We start from the raw sequence: 16,829 nt of genomic DNA, 5'->3' as shown, positions 1-16,829 counted from the left end.
AAAATAAAGTAGAGAAAGGGAGAATTTACTGTCTCTGCCTGACTCTTTGAACTGGACATCAGTCTTGACCTTGGACTGGAAATTATACCACCAGTTCTCCTGGTTCTCAGCCTTTCAGACTCAGACTCAGGCTGGAACTACACCGCCAGCTCTCCTGGGTCTTCAGCTTGCCAACTGCAGACTGTCTCAATAATCACATGAGACAATTTCCTATAACAAATCCCTTTAGATATCTGCTATTGGTTCTATTTCTCTGGAGAACTCTGACTAATATACCCAGCAAAGATCTCTGTTTCAATTATCTGTTGCAGTGTAACAAACCATCGCAAATCTTGGTGGCTTAAAACACAACAATTTATTATTTTTCATCATTCTTCAATACAGTATAAGCTTAGCTGGGTGGTTCTTCTGCTTCATATGGTGTCTGTGAGGGTTGGAAAGTCCAAGATGCTTTCTTACTCACATGTCTGGTGCCTCGCCTGGGATGGCTGAAAAGCTTGGGGCTGGCCAGACCTCTCTCTGTCTGGCTTTCCCACAGCATGGGTAGCTTAGGATAGTCAGATTTCTTATATGGAAGCTGAATTTCTGGGAAAGCAGAAGCTGCCAGGCCTCTTAAAGTCTAGGCCTGGGACAGTCACATGTCACTTCTGCTACATTCCATTGGTCAAAGCAAGTCATAATTCTATCTGAGTTTCAGAGGGCAAAATTTTACCCCTTGATGTGCAGAAGCAGCACATGCATATAAGTGGGGGAGAGATGGTTGAGGTCCATCTGGGGAGACTAGTCACTGTGGGTTCTGTTGAGTTCTGAGTCTAGATTACAGCTTGCTGCTGAGAGACCCAAAAAGAGAAAAAAGAACGGATGCTGGGGAATAACATGTGCCTCTGCCATGTGCCCCTCCCTGAATCAGTGACTGGAATATGCTGAACGCCAGTCAGAAATCATCCCGGGAGCTAGAGGTAGGGTCAACCCTCCCAAAATCTGTTGGGTGCAGATTTTTTTAAAATTTTAACTTTTTTTATTGTGGTAAAATATACATAACATAAAATATACCTTTTGACCACTTTTAAGTGTATAATTTAGTAGTATTATGTAAATTCACAATGTCTTCTATCACCATTATCTATTTCAGAACTTTCTCATCACTCCAAACAGAAACGCTGTACCCATTAAGCAATAACAACCTATCCCACATTCCCCCCAGCCCCTGGTAACTTCTATTATACCTTCTGTCTCTATGAATTTGCCCATTCTAGTATCTCATATAAATGAATTATACAATATGTGTCCTTTTACGATTGGGTTTTTTCATAGCATAATGTCCTTAAGATTCATCCATGTTGTAGCATTTGTCAGAATCTTATTCTTTTTCATGGCTGAATAATATTCCATTGTTTGTTTAGAGTATATTTTGTTTATTCATTCATTCATCCATTGATGGATACTTGGGCTGCTTCCACATTTGAGGTATTGTGAAGAATGCTGCTGTGACCAGAGGCGTACAAGTACCTGTTTGAGTCCCTGTTCTCAATTCTTTTGACTATATATCTAGGAGTGGAATGCTAGGTTCCATGTTTGACTTTTGAGAAACTGCCAAACTATTTTCCACGGTGGCTGCCCCAGCAGCAATGCACAAGAGTTCCAGTTTCTCTGCATCCTCACTAATACTTACTATTTTCCATTTGTTATAATAGCCTTTCTAATGGGTGTGAGGTGATATTGATTTTCATTTCCCTAATGACTAATGATATTGAGTATCCTTTCTTGTGAATATATCTTCTTTGGAGAGAAATGTCTATTCAATTCCTTTAACTTTTTTCCCCCCATTTTTGAATTGGGCTGTTTGTTTTGTTGTTGTTGAGTTGTGGTAGTTCTTTATATATTCTGGATATTAAACCCTCATCAGGTATATGATTTGTAAATATTTTCTCGCATTCTGTGGGTTGTCTTTTCATTCTCTTGATAGTGTCCTTCGATGCACAAAAGGGTGTAGGCTTATTCTTCAAAGAAAAATTGGAATGGCAAAAAAAACATCCAAAGGGCAAATAACAAATATTGACTACAACCACCTACCACGTAGCCCAAACTGAAGCTCTCAGATCAACCTAAACTCCCCTTTTTCCTTTACTTCATTAATTCATTCACTCACTCATTAACTCATTCGTTTACATATTGAACAAACTCAGAATCTAGTGGAGGAGACCAATATAGACAGAGACGATTCCCAGGCTGAGTGTTAAGGGCTCTAACCATGGGGAAAGCCCAGGGGGCTGAAGGTGGGCCTACACTCCAAGTCGTGCTGTGGATTAGACCTCTAAAACATCCTCAAAGTCACCTTTCCTCTCTGCTTCTATGGCCACTGGTATCCTTGTTCCTAGTCTCATCGCATTAGTCCAGGCTCTCTGAGAAGCTAGTGCCAGGACGGGACAAAATGTGGAAGGATTTCATGAGAGAAAACATCTGTGGGAGAGAAAATGGGGAGGCAGCGGAAGGCAGGGAGAGCCATCAGGCTGCGATGAAGTTTGGCCCCAGGTGAAGGAAGTTTGAGTGGAAGAATCTAGTCTGCCAGGCTGTATAAGGAAGGTCTGGGAGGTGTCAGGGAGTACTGTATCTCTCAGAAATGGGCCTGCTTTAGTGTCCCTCTTGTGCTAAATCACCAACTGGGAGCATCCCATGCGAAGCATGGCCTTAGTGCAAACACAAATCATAGCAGGCCTTGCTCAGTTATAATCCCTTGTAGTTGAAGGTCTGTGAGGCTCATTTTCATGATCTCCACAGCCCCCACCAGGCTACCGCAGTGATCTTTTTAAAATGCAATCTCACTATGCTATTTCTCTGCTCAGATGCCTTTCATGGCAACCCAGTGTCCTCAGGCTAAAGCTCCAGCTCTTTCTCCCAGCTCTCAAGGTCCTCTCAAGGGGAAAGGGGACAATTTACCCTGTATGCTCTATTGCTCATTAATCCTCATGCCTACTTGCAATTTATATGCCTCAGCCACACTAAACTGACTGCCTGCTCCCCATACATGTATTCTCTTTCATTCTTCCATGCCTTTGCCAAAACTGTGCCCTCCTCTTGGAAAGCCCTTCCCTACATGCCTCCCCCACTCCTCAACTAACCTCCTCCACCCTCCCCCAGGCAAAGCCTAGCTCAATGTCAAGTGCTTTCACCAGCTTCCCAGATTCAGTCAGCAGCATCCCCTGACTCCATCTCTGGTCCAGGCCCAGGTCCTCTAGAGTAGACAGAGGATTCCTGGGACTGTGCAAGGAGAATGGGACAAACAACTGTCACAGTCCTCTTGGGCTTCTTGCCTTTCCTCCCAGCACAAGTTGGCTTGCATGGCCTCAAAATGTTCTCATACCCCCGTCCTCTCTCCACTATGATCACAGCAGAAATCCAGTGCACAGAGTTCAGGGAAGTCAGTGATAGGGCCCCATTTCCACCCCACTCCCGTCCAAGCCCTTTCTTCCTCCCTCCTCCACTTTGCAATCCTGCCTTCCTGTGCTCGGGATTCAATGCTTTATTTTTAGACCACACATTGGACTGGGGCTCTAGGAATCCGCTTGATATCTGAGGTGTAACCAAACCCCAGGCTGGCACTGGTCTTGAGCTCTAGCTGAGCAGAGGAGAAGTGAGAGGGTCCAAGGGCAGTGCTAGGGGCCAGAGCCCCATGCAGGCAGCACACTAGAGCAGGTGAAGCCTCCACTGAGATCGAGATTCTCCCAGGACATGAGGAGCTCCTACAACCTGACCCACCTGAACCCCTTCTTTGACAACTGGGGCTCAGAGAAGCCACGGTTACCAGCAGCAGCAGAACTGGGTTTGAACTCATGTTCCCACAGTGTAGTCAGGCTGCCCAAAATTGAAAAGTGGCACAGAAAAGACCGTGTTCTTTTTCTTGCTCTGGCTTTCTCTCCCATTCTGTGTGTATCTCCTTCAGCTCCTGCCTCCAGCTTAACACTAAGGAGAGCCCCCAGTGCAAACACTGGAAGCTGATACCCTCAGGCCAGATCCAGTTTTGTTTGAGTACAGATAATTTGAAATATATTTTGTAATTGTGGTAAAATACACATAACATAAAATTTACCCTCTTAACCATTTTTAAGTGTCCAGTTTAGTGGTATTAAGTCCTTTTCGCACTGTCATACAACCATCACTACCATCCATCTCCAGAACTTTTTCATCATCCCCAGCTAAAATTCGTACCCATTAAACACTAATTGCCCATTTCCCCTCTCCTCAGCCCCTGGCAACCACCATTCTACTTTCCGTCTCGACAACTCTGACTGTTCTAGGGACCTCATATAAGTGTACAATATGCATCCTTTAATGACTCACTCATTTCACTTAGCATGATGTTCTCAAGGTTCATCCATGTGGTAACATGTGTCAGAGTTTTCTTCCTCTTTAAGGCAGAATAATATTCCATTGTATATATAGACCACATTTTGTTTATTCATTCATCTGTCGATGGACATTTGGGTCGCTTCTACACTTTGGATATTTGTGAATGAACATAGATGTGCCAACATTTCTTTGAGTTCCTGCTTTCAATTATTTTGGGTTTATATCCAGAAGTAGACATGCTTGATCATATGATAATTCCATTTTTAATTTCTTTGAGGAACTACTATACTGTTTTCACGGCAGAATTTGAAATTTTAAAAAACTAGTTGCCAACATTAAAAAATATCTGGGTTTAGTGCTTCTGTTGAGAAATCGGAGGTCTGACACTCTGGACTCCTAGCAGCAGCCTCATCGGCCCCCCTCCAGGACACCAGCACCAGCAGACCATTCCCCCTTCTTGGAGGTCTGGGTCCCAGCTCTACAGGACCCTTTCTCAAGTTTCTTGGTTCTAAACCTCTTTCCTTTGTTCCCCCAGCCCTAGGTGGTAACTGCTTCCCTCCGTGAGGCTCTGTGATAACTCAGTAGTCCCTTTTCGCCTTTTCAGTCCTCCCCCTGCCTGTTTCACACATTTCCTACATTAGATCTCTCTCCCAAAATACCTGCTGTGGCTCTGTTTTCCAGGCTGGCTCTGGCCGAACCCACTCAACTGGTGTTCCTGCCTGGCAACGCTGCACAGCAGCTGCCTCTTTTGGTCAAGTATTGGCTTTCCTGGTCCCCTCTCCCTGACTTCCCATTATTCTACATTTGGCTGACTTTGCCTGCTGGAATGTATGGTATCTGATGTGTGGCTCTGCTCTAATCAAGTAACTCCTGTTTACTGAGCATCTACTATGTTCCAGAGACTGTGTATAAGACTCGATATAATTATCTCATGTAATCTTCTCCACAGCACTGTGAAGTGGGCACTGCTGTGATCCCCATTGTACAGATGAGGAAACTGAGGCCTGGACAGGGAAGGCTAACTACACTATCCTTAAGTCAGCAAGTTCATATTTCTATCATGAACTCTTGAGTTTTATTTATACATTCGATAAATATCTGACCCATGCACTTCAGGCTTCCTTTGGAAGAATGTAAGTTATACACAAGTACTTGAAAATCTCAGAAACTAGCTTTCCCTGTCTTAGTTTTCTTTTCTGTAAAATGGGAATCACAACAGTGCTACCTCACATGGTCTGGATGAGGATTAAATAACAGGATATGCACAAAGTGCTTAGCTCCACACCCAGCGCATAAGAAGTACTGAACCAATGTTAGCAATTGACATATTACCTAAATATAGAAGGATTATTATGTAAAGCATGAAATACCCAGTGGCTGGAAATGATGCTTATGGAGAGTATGTAGTAACGGAAAAATGTTTATTATATGTGAAAGAAAAAAAAAGACCCAAAATAAAGATAAATGAACTCACACACTAAAAAGATTCACGGGAAACACATCAAAACTGTAACTGCGGCTGATTTGGGGTGCTGAGATTTGGGACAATTTTTTTTTTCTGATAAAAATGTAAAAACTCAATCTTATCAGTATTCCCATTAGTTTCTTTATGGAAGTTGACATGCTGATCCTAAAACTTGTATGGAAATGCAATGGACCAAGAACAGCCAAAACAGTCTTGAAAACTAAAACAATTGGAAGACTATGCCACAGGTACGGATGACAGGGTCAAGCTGAGAGCTGAATGTGGAAACTATCAAGAACATTCTCTACTCATAGGTCACAAGTCTCCTGAAAGAATTCCCTAAGCTTCATTGACAGAGATATCTTATAGTAAGAATTGCTTTGGGAGGAAGTGAGGCTTTTATCACTTGAGGTGTGGGAACTAAGGGAAAATCCCAGAAACAAGAGAACATAAATTCTCTAGTCCCATGGTTTCCAAAAGACGTTTGTTTTTTTTTCACCAGACCACAGTGATTTGAGGAAAAAGAACAACCAGTAATGTTTTCATAAAGCTTAGTTTACTCACCTTAAACCTCATTTTGTTTCTGATGATTACTTCCCTGATTTTTTGATGCAAAACTGTTCTACCTTTTATAAAACGATGTTGATAGTTGATTTTTTGTTGTTGTTTTTATTGTCCTCAGTTGGCAAGGTAAAGAGTTGGCAACCTTCTCTTTCTCACTTTTAAAAAATATCCTATAACTCTGAGAATCCCAAAGTCTGGGAAACAATGGCAAAAACTCACAGCTCTGCCACTTATTTGCTGTGGGAACTTGAGCAAGTTACTAAACCTCTTAAATCTCTGTTTCTTCACCTGCAAAATAAGAATGATTCACACAAAATGAGGCTGCTGTGAGAATTAACCAGATAACCTATGTGACTGTACCTGGACCATCATAATCACTTGAGAAAGTGTCCTCCAGTCTATGAGTTCAAGCAAAGCTCCCACTTTTCTCTTCTGCAAGTTGAAGAGTTCTTGTTTCTTTAATCATTCTTCATATTCTTACTCTGGTCTCTTCTGTGTGTTCTCAGTTTATCACTGTTGCTCTTAATATGTGAGTCTACAACTTAACACATGCTATTGGTGTGGCCTGGCCATGTAAAGCAGGGCCTACTATCATCTCCTTCAGTCTGGACTCTGCACCTCCATTAATTCAACCCAAATTTAAAATAGATTTGTTTTGTGCCCTTGTCTCACTCCTATGGTATTTATTGAGCTGAGAGTACCTAACAGTCCCAGATTTTTTCACCAATATGTTTGCAAAACCCTGTCTCCCATTCTGAACCTGTGCAATTGAAGTTTTGGACCTAAAATGAGGGGCTTTACTTTAGATGTATTCCCTTCTGTACTTTATCATGTAGGACAAGGTGCCCGCCCTGACTAGATGGGGTCAAAGAAGACCCCAAAGGTATTCTTGCATTCAAGAAATCGAAAGAAATATTTTACTGACTCTTTTTAGTCCAGGGAAGAAAATGTTTATTTGAATCTCAATGGAGTCCAGGGCTGCAGGGCTGGGACTAGTGATGGCACAGGTGATAGAGCCCAGATGCTGTGGCTTTAGTGCCCAACATCTCACCTACATCAGCTTCACAGGGGTTAGGGGGGCGGTGGCGACATAGTGGTTCCCTGCCTCAGGGAAGTGGACTGTTAGTCTGTCCTGGGATGGCTCGGTAGGACCTGAGAGCACACCAATACAGCCCGGGGATTTGAGGGAAACCAGGAGCTCAGTCATGTTACATACAGCTTGCAGGGCCCAGGGATCTCCTACTGTCTCCTGAGAGCAGCGACGTCCCAGAATCTTCTTGTTGTTCCAGGTACCACGGAGGGCTCAGTCCCAGCACTCTCCCTCTGCCTTCCATCCTGGCAGCTGGATTGCATGCCGACATTGCCCGAACGACATCTTGGCCTGGGCTAGTGCCAATGTGCAGACCACGAAGAAGGAAAAGTGCTCTCTTTATTGCTCTAGCTTGATCTGCCATGTGTCTCCCGGGATGTTGCTCCGTGCTCAGAAGATGTAGTGGCAGTCACCCTGGAGCCTGGCTTGGCTGCCTGCCTGGTACTGGCCTCAGTCAGTCCTCCTGAATCCTGGAAAGGAAAGCCCACAGGATGGCATAGGATTCTGAAGGGAGTGAGGCCTCATCCCCGTCATCACCCTAGATGCCTAAATACCCCTCATAGCTGGAATAATGTAGTTCCCCCAGAAGCCACGAGTCTCCATGACCCACAGCCATTGAGTTAAAGGAGACAGAAATCCCAAGCACAGAGATACACAGCCCCCTGGCCTCTCAGTTTTGAGACATAATAGTAGGCAACAGAGCTGCTGGTTATGAAAGAGGTTCTCCTTTAGTTCATCCAGCCACTCTAGTGACCCTGGGCAAGTCACTCCACCTAAGTCTCAGTTTCATTAGACAAGCGTAAGATAAGTAAAGCCCACCCTCACCTCCAGTTGCTATTAGGGAAATAAAATCATGGAGAAGATAGTATTTGGGGAAATGTAAAGTTATACGACAGAATACCCAGATTCCCTTCACTTTTCTGCAGTGTTGCACACTTGAAGACTTCTGCATCCATTCCTCACATGGTTTTCACAATACCCTTGTATGGTAGGTGTTATTATATCCATTTTCCAGTTGAGGAATTTGGGGCTAAAGGAGGCTCCAGGGACCCACAGCTTGTAAATTGGAAGAGGCAGGACTTGAACCCAGGCCCTAACTTCAGGCCCTGTGTTCTTTCGTCATTGACCCTGATAGGGAGAGAGAAAGTGACATAGGAAGAATGTAAAAGTTACCCATCAGCCTGAGCTTCTGAAACAGGGGGATGAAGCCTTGCAGGACACTGTGGATCCGGTACACTGCTCAGAGATGAAGAGAAAGGTGACTGAGCTTTGTGTCTCCTCAACGGCCTTGGGGTCAGATATCCTCCAACCCACCCTGGACCAAGACCTACCTCACACAAACAAGGCTCTAATGGTGGAATTTCAGGCAGCAGGTTAAGCTTTGATAATAGTACTAGACTTATTATTAAAAACAACAGCCTCAAATAGTAATAACAGTGCCAGGAAATGGTGAATGTAGTACCCAACCCCATTAACTAACTTGTTTTTTGGTATCTGCCTAACTGTTTGTTTGCCACTTTCAACTGTTTTTGTTGCATTTTTACAGAGCTGCCTGTTTTTTCCACAGGGTTTTGCCAACAACCTCACATTGACCTTGAAAGTAGTCAGGAAGAAAACATGAGCATAAGGAAATCTTTAAAAAGTGTTTAGGTCATGACTTTCTGGCTCTTGGTGAGTATCTGTGGCCAGTCCAGCCACCACCCTACAAGAGATGGGGGTGAGGTGCTTACCCAGACCGAAATAGATGCCAACGGTCTCCAGGGAGGCAAAGGTGAGTAGGCCGACCCCAAGGGACATGAACCAGTCTGCAAGGGCAGCCAGGGAGAGAATGTTTAGCCTGCGAGTCTGGAGCCCCTCTCCCTCATTCCCTTTCCCACAGCTCCCCACTCACCTGCGTAATAGTGATAACACACCAGCAAGGCCCCGATGGCAAAGCAGAGGAGGACGAAGTGGAAAAACTCATCTGTAAAGGCAGAGGAGGTGGGGAATTTACTATTTGCTTCTTTCTCCTCCTTTTAAAATTACTAAACCTATTCCTGTCTCTGTTGAAATGTAGCTTATTCAGAGTCAGTACTCCTGACCAGCCGGACTAAAACAGCACCCCAAGCCCCACCCCTTTCCAGCCTTTATCTCACTTTATTATTTTTCTAACACTTATCACCACTCAACTGGTTATATTTTCGTTTCTGTGTTTATTCTCTGTCCCCATAACTGAAGTAGCCAGGTGCCCAATACTGTATTTGTGGAATAAATGTTAAATACAATTGTAAAAAATGCAAACGTGTCAAGTTTAATAGTTTCACATTTCCCCATTCTCTCTTCCTAATCCCATTCCTTAAAATTAAGCCGTGACTGGCAAAACCTCTCCAGGCACATACATATGACACATTTTTAAAAACAAAAGCAAGATCAATTCGTAATACCTGCTTCTCTGTGATTTACTTTTTCCCTCTTGTCAATAAATTGAGGCCATCTTTCCATCTCAGAGAATATATAGATTTGTCCTGCTTTTTTTGATGGCTATATAGTGTTCCATGGTATAAAGTTACTCTAGTTTATTTAACTAGTCCCCCACTGATGAACCTATTGGTGTTAGATAGTTGTTGTTACCACCAGTGTTGCACCAAACATCACTACACACGAACCTTCATGCATTTGTGCAGGTATTACTGTGGGCTCAATGCCAAGAGGTGGAATTGCAGGCTTGGAATGTTATTAGCAGAATGTAGTTAATAGAGATAGAGGATCTGAGAGGCAGGGACCGTGCCTTGGGCAGAAATTTAGGGGCTGTCTGTGAAAGAGGCCCTCCTGCACTTTGCCTGGCACACAGGAGTCATCAGGGTAAGAACACAGAGGCCTTGTCCTAGTAAAGGGGCTGTGATTAGAGGAGACACAAACAAAGATTTCAAAAAGAAAGAAAGAAAAAGAACAAACAGAGGACAATTCAGAAAAGGTTTCCTGGAATGAGGCAGGCTCCCTGAGTGGGTGTCGAGGCTGCCGGGAATGTGTCTTAGTTCAGTCCGGGTCAGCCACTGATGTGCTGTGAAGCTTTGGACAAATGTCCCGAGCCTTCTGAGTCTCAGTGTTCACATTGAGAAATAGAAGAGAGCAACGTCTATGCCACTGAAAGGATAGATGAGGGTCTCGGATAGGAGAGCGCTTTGTAAATGGTAGAAGGCAGTGTGATACCGCACACATACCACTGCTGTCGAGGGGCATTTCGAAGGCAAATGGATAGTTAGTGAGGAGGGTATTTCTGTCCTCTGCCCAGGGAAAAAATTAGAACATTCATGGCTCTAAATTCAGTTTACCCTTTAGGAAAAAATGTACGTTATGCAGAAATGGACTTAATGTTTAAGAAAGCATCAGGCTTAGGTCTCTCCGGAGTTGTGAAAACCGGGAGGTGGGGGGGGGTGGGCGAGGTGGATTAGAGAACTCTTTCTTTCTCTCTTCTTCACCCAATTTTTCTGAAATATAAAATGAGTTCCTAACAGAGAAGTTCTCCCTGAATCTTATTTTCAGTTTTCTTGTGAATAAATATTTAGAAAATACAAGTTTTTGAGAGATTGGAGGGACATCAACAAATGCAAGATCGAATAGAGAACCGGGTGGATAGGATAGCTTGGTCTGAAAAAGCAAGAAATCGGAAACAACCTAAACATCTGTCAAGTGGGGAATAATGAGTACGTCATAATGTACCCATACTGTGGAATTTTATGCAGTTGTTAAGATGTTGTAAAAATTCAGGAATCAACGTGACTGGGGAAGTCCAAGTGGGCTTTGTGGAAGAATGAGAGTTTGAGCTGAGCCTAAGAGAGAGTCAAGGCAGCAGGAGTTGAATAAAGGAGAAGGGCGTGTGTGGTGTGTGTGTGTGTGTGTGTGTGTGTGTGTGTGTGTTTACGCTACTTGTGAGGCACAGCATGAGGGAAGGAAGTGAGGCCAAGGCACAGACCCAGTATAGTGAAGAGTTGGTTCAACCATGTGAGTGGAGGGGCTACTGTGAACTAGAAGTTTTGGAGGCCAAGGAGATTAGGTCAGGATAAGGACTCCAAGGTTATATACGAGCCCAGAGAGACCTAGAGGATCATTCTGGTCTGGTTTTTCTCAGATTTCAGCCATCCACGTACCACCTTTGTGGGTTTTGCCCTTTCTCAGTACCACTGCTCACGATCTTCGCAATTTCATCCTAACCCAAGGACTATACACACTAATATTTACTTAACATTTTTCTTTAAACAGAAATGGGCTACAATTACTGCTGTTCTAGGCCACCAGCTTACTTTCTACCTGTAGAAATTTGGACCAGACAGGTCGACGCAGCTTTGAGACACCAATTTCCTTACCATCTTTCTTTATCTTCAGTCTTCTTAACTGAGAGGCCTCCACTTCTCCTTAAGACCAAGAGAGAAATGTGTGTTTTAACTTTGGTGTGGAATAGCAGGTGGGATTTTTCTCTTCTCTGCTTCACTGAGAATGGCTCTCCTGGGTTCTTTTTCCTGGGTCAAGGCAAAGCTGTGAAAATGGGGGTGGCTGTCCCTAGGATCCTCACTGACCCCCTCCTCCCTCCACAGGCCTGACTCTGTGTTCTGTTGCGTTTCCCCTGAGCTTGGAGGTCCCTTTCCTGAATTAAGTGATACTCTGGCTGATGATGACATCCCTGCTGAGTCTGACCCACCCTCCCAGGCAGGCTGTGGCCCCACCTCACCCCCCTGGAATCCAGGCTGCCTCCTGCCTCTGTTTGGACCTTGCTACTTACCACTTGCTGGGTCTGAGCCTCTCTTTCGGAGTCCTGGAAATTAGAAACTCAACATTAGTGCCCAGGCCAGCTTGAATTTCTAACAGCTGCCTCCACCCTGGAGGAGGCAATAGGTGACCTATGAAAATGCTCTCTGTCAAATGCCCTCTGTCAAATGCCCACGGATCTTTCTATCTATCTATTGATGGTTGTAATCTCTTTGCCTCTTGCCTGGACCCTCTTTCTAATCTCCACTGGCTCTCTGCCTTATGTCTCAGCCAGCCCCACCTGCTTGCTGAGCCCAGCTCAGAGCCCCAGATCCCCAAGTGGACTTGTCCTGTTGTACAGCCATGAACCCTGATAACAGCTGGTTGTCTCTGAGGAAAGACAATGCCCAGACCTCATTCAACACCAAAACCAATAACCCCTCTCCCCTAACTGGACACTCACCTGATTCTCCAGAAGGTACCACTTCTCCAGGGATACCTGCACAGAAGGAAAATCAGTGATCACAGATACATTATCCTCTGGGTGGGGAGCAATTACACTGTAAAGAAGGTAGAGCTCACTCAGAGACTTTCCATTTAATCTGAGTAGGCTGAATGGTGCCTGGAGCAAGCTGGAGGTTCCTATTCCATCTAAAGAGGCAGTTGCCACCCACTAGCTGCTAAAGCTGTTGGAGGAATGCCTGCCCAGTGTTACAGGTCTTCCAATTTCCCACAGGAGGCCACAAACTTCTTGATTATAAAAAAGGTTGCCAACTCTTGTATTCCAGTGAATCAAAGAGTTTGTGAGATATGACATTATTTTATATGTTACTATGTAATGAAAACCACTGCCAATTATCATTGTAAGTTGCCAGTGATTTAAAAATACATCCCGATTTCAGATATGTTGAAATGTGAAAAAGTATGAGTTGTAGAACTGATAAAATATATTAATAATAGTTTTTAAAAATACATCGTGAGCCAGATAAAATACATTTGCACACACATGAGCCACCAGTTTTCAACCTGTGCCCATTCATGCCTATCTAGATTCAGGTGATAACATCTATCTCCAGCCCCATCAGGCCCTGAGCTCCCGGGAGCCAAACTGAGCTGTACATGGCAGCCCAGCACTTCACCCTGAGTGTCAAGCACCTTGTCTGGATGAGCTGAGTACTATACCTAGCTTGAACTGCAGCTTCCCCAGCAATCTGGTCTGGAGTGCCCCCGCCCCACTCACCTTCTGGTTCTTGGTGCCTATTCTAGTTCCCGATGACCTCTCTCCTAGCTTGTCAACTCCTTTCTCTTAAAGGCAGGCAGAACCTCTTGTAACCATCCCCTACCATCCTGTATATTTCTTGTCCTTTAGGTCAGCCCCAAGCCATGAACATCAGAAGAGGGCACACAGCACACAACAATAAACATTCAGCAAGCTCAACTGCTTTTAGAGCTAATATGCAAATGGGAACACCATCTGCAAGGGACCAAAAAATAACCAGTACCAAGGGTGCAGAGAATATACCAAGAAGAGCATAAAATGAGACTCCAACAGTATAATTTACTAAGTATCTCCAATGCCTTGGGGGCAAGGGTGGAAGCACAAAGTAATTCACAAATATGTGACAATAGCTAAATTTTCTACAGTAAATATGAATTACTTTTATGAAAAAAATTTTAATATATGTAAATATCAGTTTCTCTCTCATTTTACACCCAATAAAACATTTCTTTCATACTTGAGCATTAAAAGCATTTTTCTAAACAAAGTAATACTTGTTTTGTAAAAAAAAAAGAAAAAGGAAAGAAAGAAAGAAAGAAAGAAAGAAAGAAAGAAAGAAAGAAAGAAAGAAAGAAAGAAAGAAAGAAAAGAAAGAAGGAAAAAAAATTCACATAAGCAAATAAAACACTTTAAAGTTTACCCAAAATGCTACCACCTACAGGCAGCCACTGGTAATGTCTTGAGCAGAACATCAAAATATTTCATTTACATTTCTTCAAATGTATACATAGTGTTTCTGTTGTTTTTCTAGGGTTATTTTTAGGAGTTAGGAGACTAAGTAGATTATGGAAATATTCAATTAAACAATGTTAAACAGGTTTTCTTATCTGGCCACATGCATCGGTCAGGTTTTTCAGAAAATTGGTTTATTCCTACAAATTCCCTCATTTTGCCATCGTGCTACTAAGCAAAGGGCCATAATATTTAGATCTTGCTGTAATGGTAACGATGCTTGGAGACAATTATTTCATAATATGAGTTTTACAGAGATCAGATCCTTAATTTTCTCTTGCAGGTGTAAACAGCCCAGTATTCCAAGAGAGTGTGTGCTGATCATGTCCCATTTTGCTGGTTGGAAAGCTGAGGCCCAGAAAGGTTAAGTGACTGGTCAAGGTCACTCTGCAAGTCAAGGTTACAGTTCAGAAGAGAACCTAGGACAGTCTCACCGTGGTGCAAAATGCCTGTCCTTATCCCCATCTGCTGATGTAACCACTCACCTTGCCACATCTCTATATTTGCACATGACTTTTCAGCTCATGAAAGGCACTTATGATTTCGTTTCTGCCCAACAAACTCCTAAGCCCTCATGTCCTTTGTCTAATTCTGTTATCTCCAAAGCCACTGGACAATCAAATACCTCCATAGAGTTGAAGCTCATCCTTTGAAATGTCAGGGTCCCCATGCTCAGCACCTGGGTGGAGATAAACCCCATTAGTCATCTCTCTCAGCTGGATTTAGGGCAGCTTCCATCTCCCACCTGCCTGAAGCCTTAAAAAGTCATATAGTTTTTGTGCTGGGGGTGAACTGGGCAGTCTTGAAGAGGCAAGACAGCCTTACAAGTGCTTTCTCTTTACTCTGTCGGACTCCCCCCAGAATACTCAGAGGTGGCCGTGTCCAGTTTACCAAGAAAGAATCATGAGCCTGAGAGACTGGGACCTCATTCAAAGTCATTAATAATAGTTGCCATTTATTGAGCACTTTCTATATGCCAACGCTGTACAGAGTAATTTATATTTAATATTTCATTTGATCTTCATGGAAATCCTATGAAGAAGGTATTAGTACCTCTTTCTCGTTCATTTTACAGATAAGGAAACTGAAGCTCACAAAGTTCAATTATTCCCTGAAGGTCACATAATCAGTACGTGACAACTTCAGAGTTCAAACTCAGGTCTGTCACCAAAGCCTTCAATCTTAATCATTTCTTATCTCCAGAAATAGAACCCAGAGCTCAACTCCAACTTCATGGGCAGCATTTGTTAAACACTTCATGTGTGCCAGTATCTGTACTAGGCATTAATCTCAGCTCTTTCCCCCGTATTGTTTTCTTCCCATGATCTATTTGGGCTAAAATTTATCACTGTTTTGTTTTGGTTTTGCAAAAATTTTCTTTTGATTGTAAAAGTAAATCATGTTCATTGTAAAATATTTATAGTATAGGATAGTTCAAAGAAGAGAAAATCACCCATAACTTAAACTATCCACAGATAACCATTATTAACATTTGGATAGTTTTCCTTCTGGTCTTGTTTATAGCCACCTATGTGTGAATTTTTACAAAGTGTATATGAGATCAGACAAATGATACGATTCGATATCTTTCTTTTTCACTTCAGAGAGATACAAAGAATGGAGCTCTAACCAGGACAGGGTGCAGCATCACTATCTAATTTGCTGTTGTTGGACATAAGGTTGTTTCCCATTGTTGCCCTACTACAAACAATATTGAGAGGAACATCTTCACACAGACAAGACATGCTCAGTTCCATTGAGAAACTCAGTCCCATTGTGAGCCTAGTGGGCAAAGGAGAAATGGTAAGGCCTATTGCCTACCGGGTGAGCAGCCCCTGTGAGGGTATCCAGTCCCCTGGCTCTGCCGACTTTTTCTGGTTTCTCTGGGGTGCTGGTCCTCATCACTGTTCTCTGCAGGAAATAAACACAAGCTGTAGGAGAGCCTCAGCCTGAAAGAAGCTTGGAAGATGCTTATTCTGATGTTCACTCTCAGAATTTAGTTTATGTGAGGAGTGTGGGGGAAAGAGGTCTGCTTTGGTGGTTGAGAAAAAGAAGATCTGCCACAAACTTTCTGTGTGAACTTGGACAAATCACTTAATATTCCTGTTGCTGCTTTCATAATGCTTTCTTCATGACAAGTTCATACAAGGTATATTACTGAGATGGCTTCTCTCCCACCAAGTGCTGGTCTGTGCCATCTCTGTATCTCCACAAAGCCAAAGTGGCTCTATGTTTGTTCATGCTATCTCCCACAGGGAATGCTCTTCCCATTTGTCTCCCTTATCCTGAAGGTTAAGCTGATGTCACACCTCCTATAAAAAGACTTTTCCAACTGCCCCAGCTCACACTCATCTTACTCTCCTTCCTCTGCATCAACTGTCTGTTTGACACAGTGGGCATGAGGATCAGTGGTTGTGAACTTGTCTCTCCAATCATCCCAAGCTCCCAAAAGACAAGGCCTGGATCCTCACTCTCCCAAGGGTATCCAGCCTGGAGCAGGAGCCTGATTAAGACTTAGAGAATGATTGCATCATTTATACTTTTCGACTGGTCAGCATTCCAGGAATTCAGGCCTAGAAGTTTCTAGCCCCACGTCCAGAGGACTCCGTTTCCTCAGGATGACCAGGGTG

The 16,829-nt window shown here is 43.4% G+C and overlaps 1 protein-coding gene across 2 annotated transcripts in view; it reads right to left on the bottom strand.

The window, feature by feature from the left end:
* Positions 1-7,310: 7,310 nt before the first annotated feature.
* The window catches only part of TMEM40 (transmembrane protein 40), a 25,314-nt gene continuing 15,795 nt past the window's right edge, over positions 7,311-16,829 (bottom strand). For both annotated transcript variants that reach the window (XM_023536879.1, XM_011370543.2), the window contains 9 exons: positions 16,021-16,110; positions 14,825-14,878; positions 12,652-12,687; positions 12,223-12,255; positions 11,810-11,857; positions 9,358-9,429; positions 9,197-9,271; positions 8,640-8,702; positions 7,311-7,936 (listed from right to left, as the gene is read on the bottom strand). In XM_023536879.1, the coding sequence (XP_023392647.1) occupies positions 7,917-7,936; positions 8,640-8,702; positions 9,197-9,271; positions 9,358-9,429; positions 11,810-11,857; positions 12,223-12,255; positions 12,652-12,687; positions 14,825-14,878; positions 16,021-16,110 (491 nt within the window). In that variant the 3' untranslated portion in view covers positions 7,311-7,916. The remainder of the gene's footprint in view (positions 7,937-8,639; positions 8,703-9,196; positions 9,272-9,357; positions 9,430-11,809; positions 11,858-12,222; positions 12,256-12,651; positions 12,688-14,824; positions 14,879-16,020; positions 16,111-16,829) is intronic.

This window comes from Pteropus vampyrus, unplaced genomic scaffold, assembly GCF_000151845.1.
Source record: "Pteropus vampyrus isolate Shadow unplaced genomic scaffold, Pvam_2.0 Scaffold171, whole genome shotgun sequence".
Classification (NCBI taxonomy): Eukaryota; Metazoa; Chordata; class Mammalia; order Chiroptera; family Pteropodidae; genus Pteropus; species Pteropus vampyrus.
The sequence above is the reverse complement of the archived record's forward strand: the minus strand, read 5'-3'. Positions and strand labels throughout refer to the sequence as shown.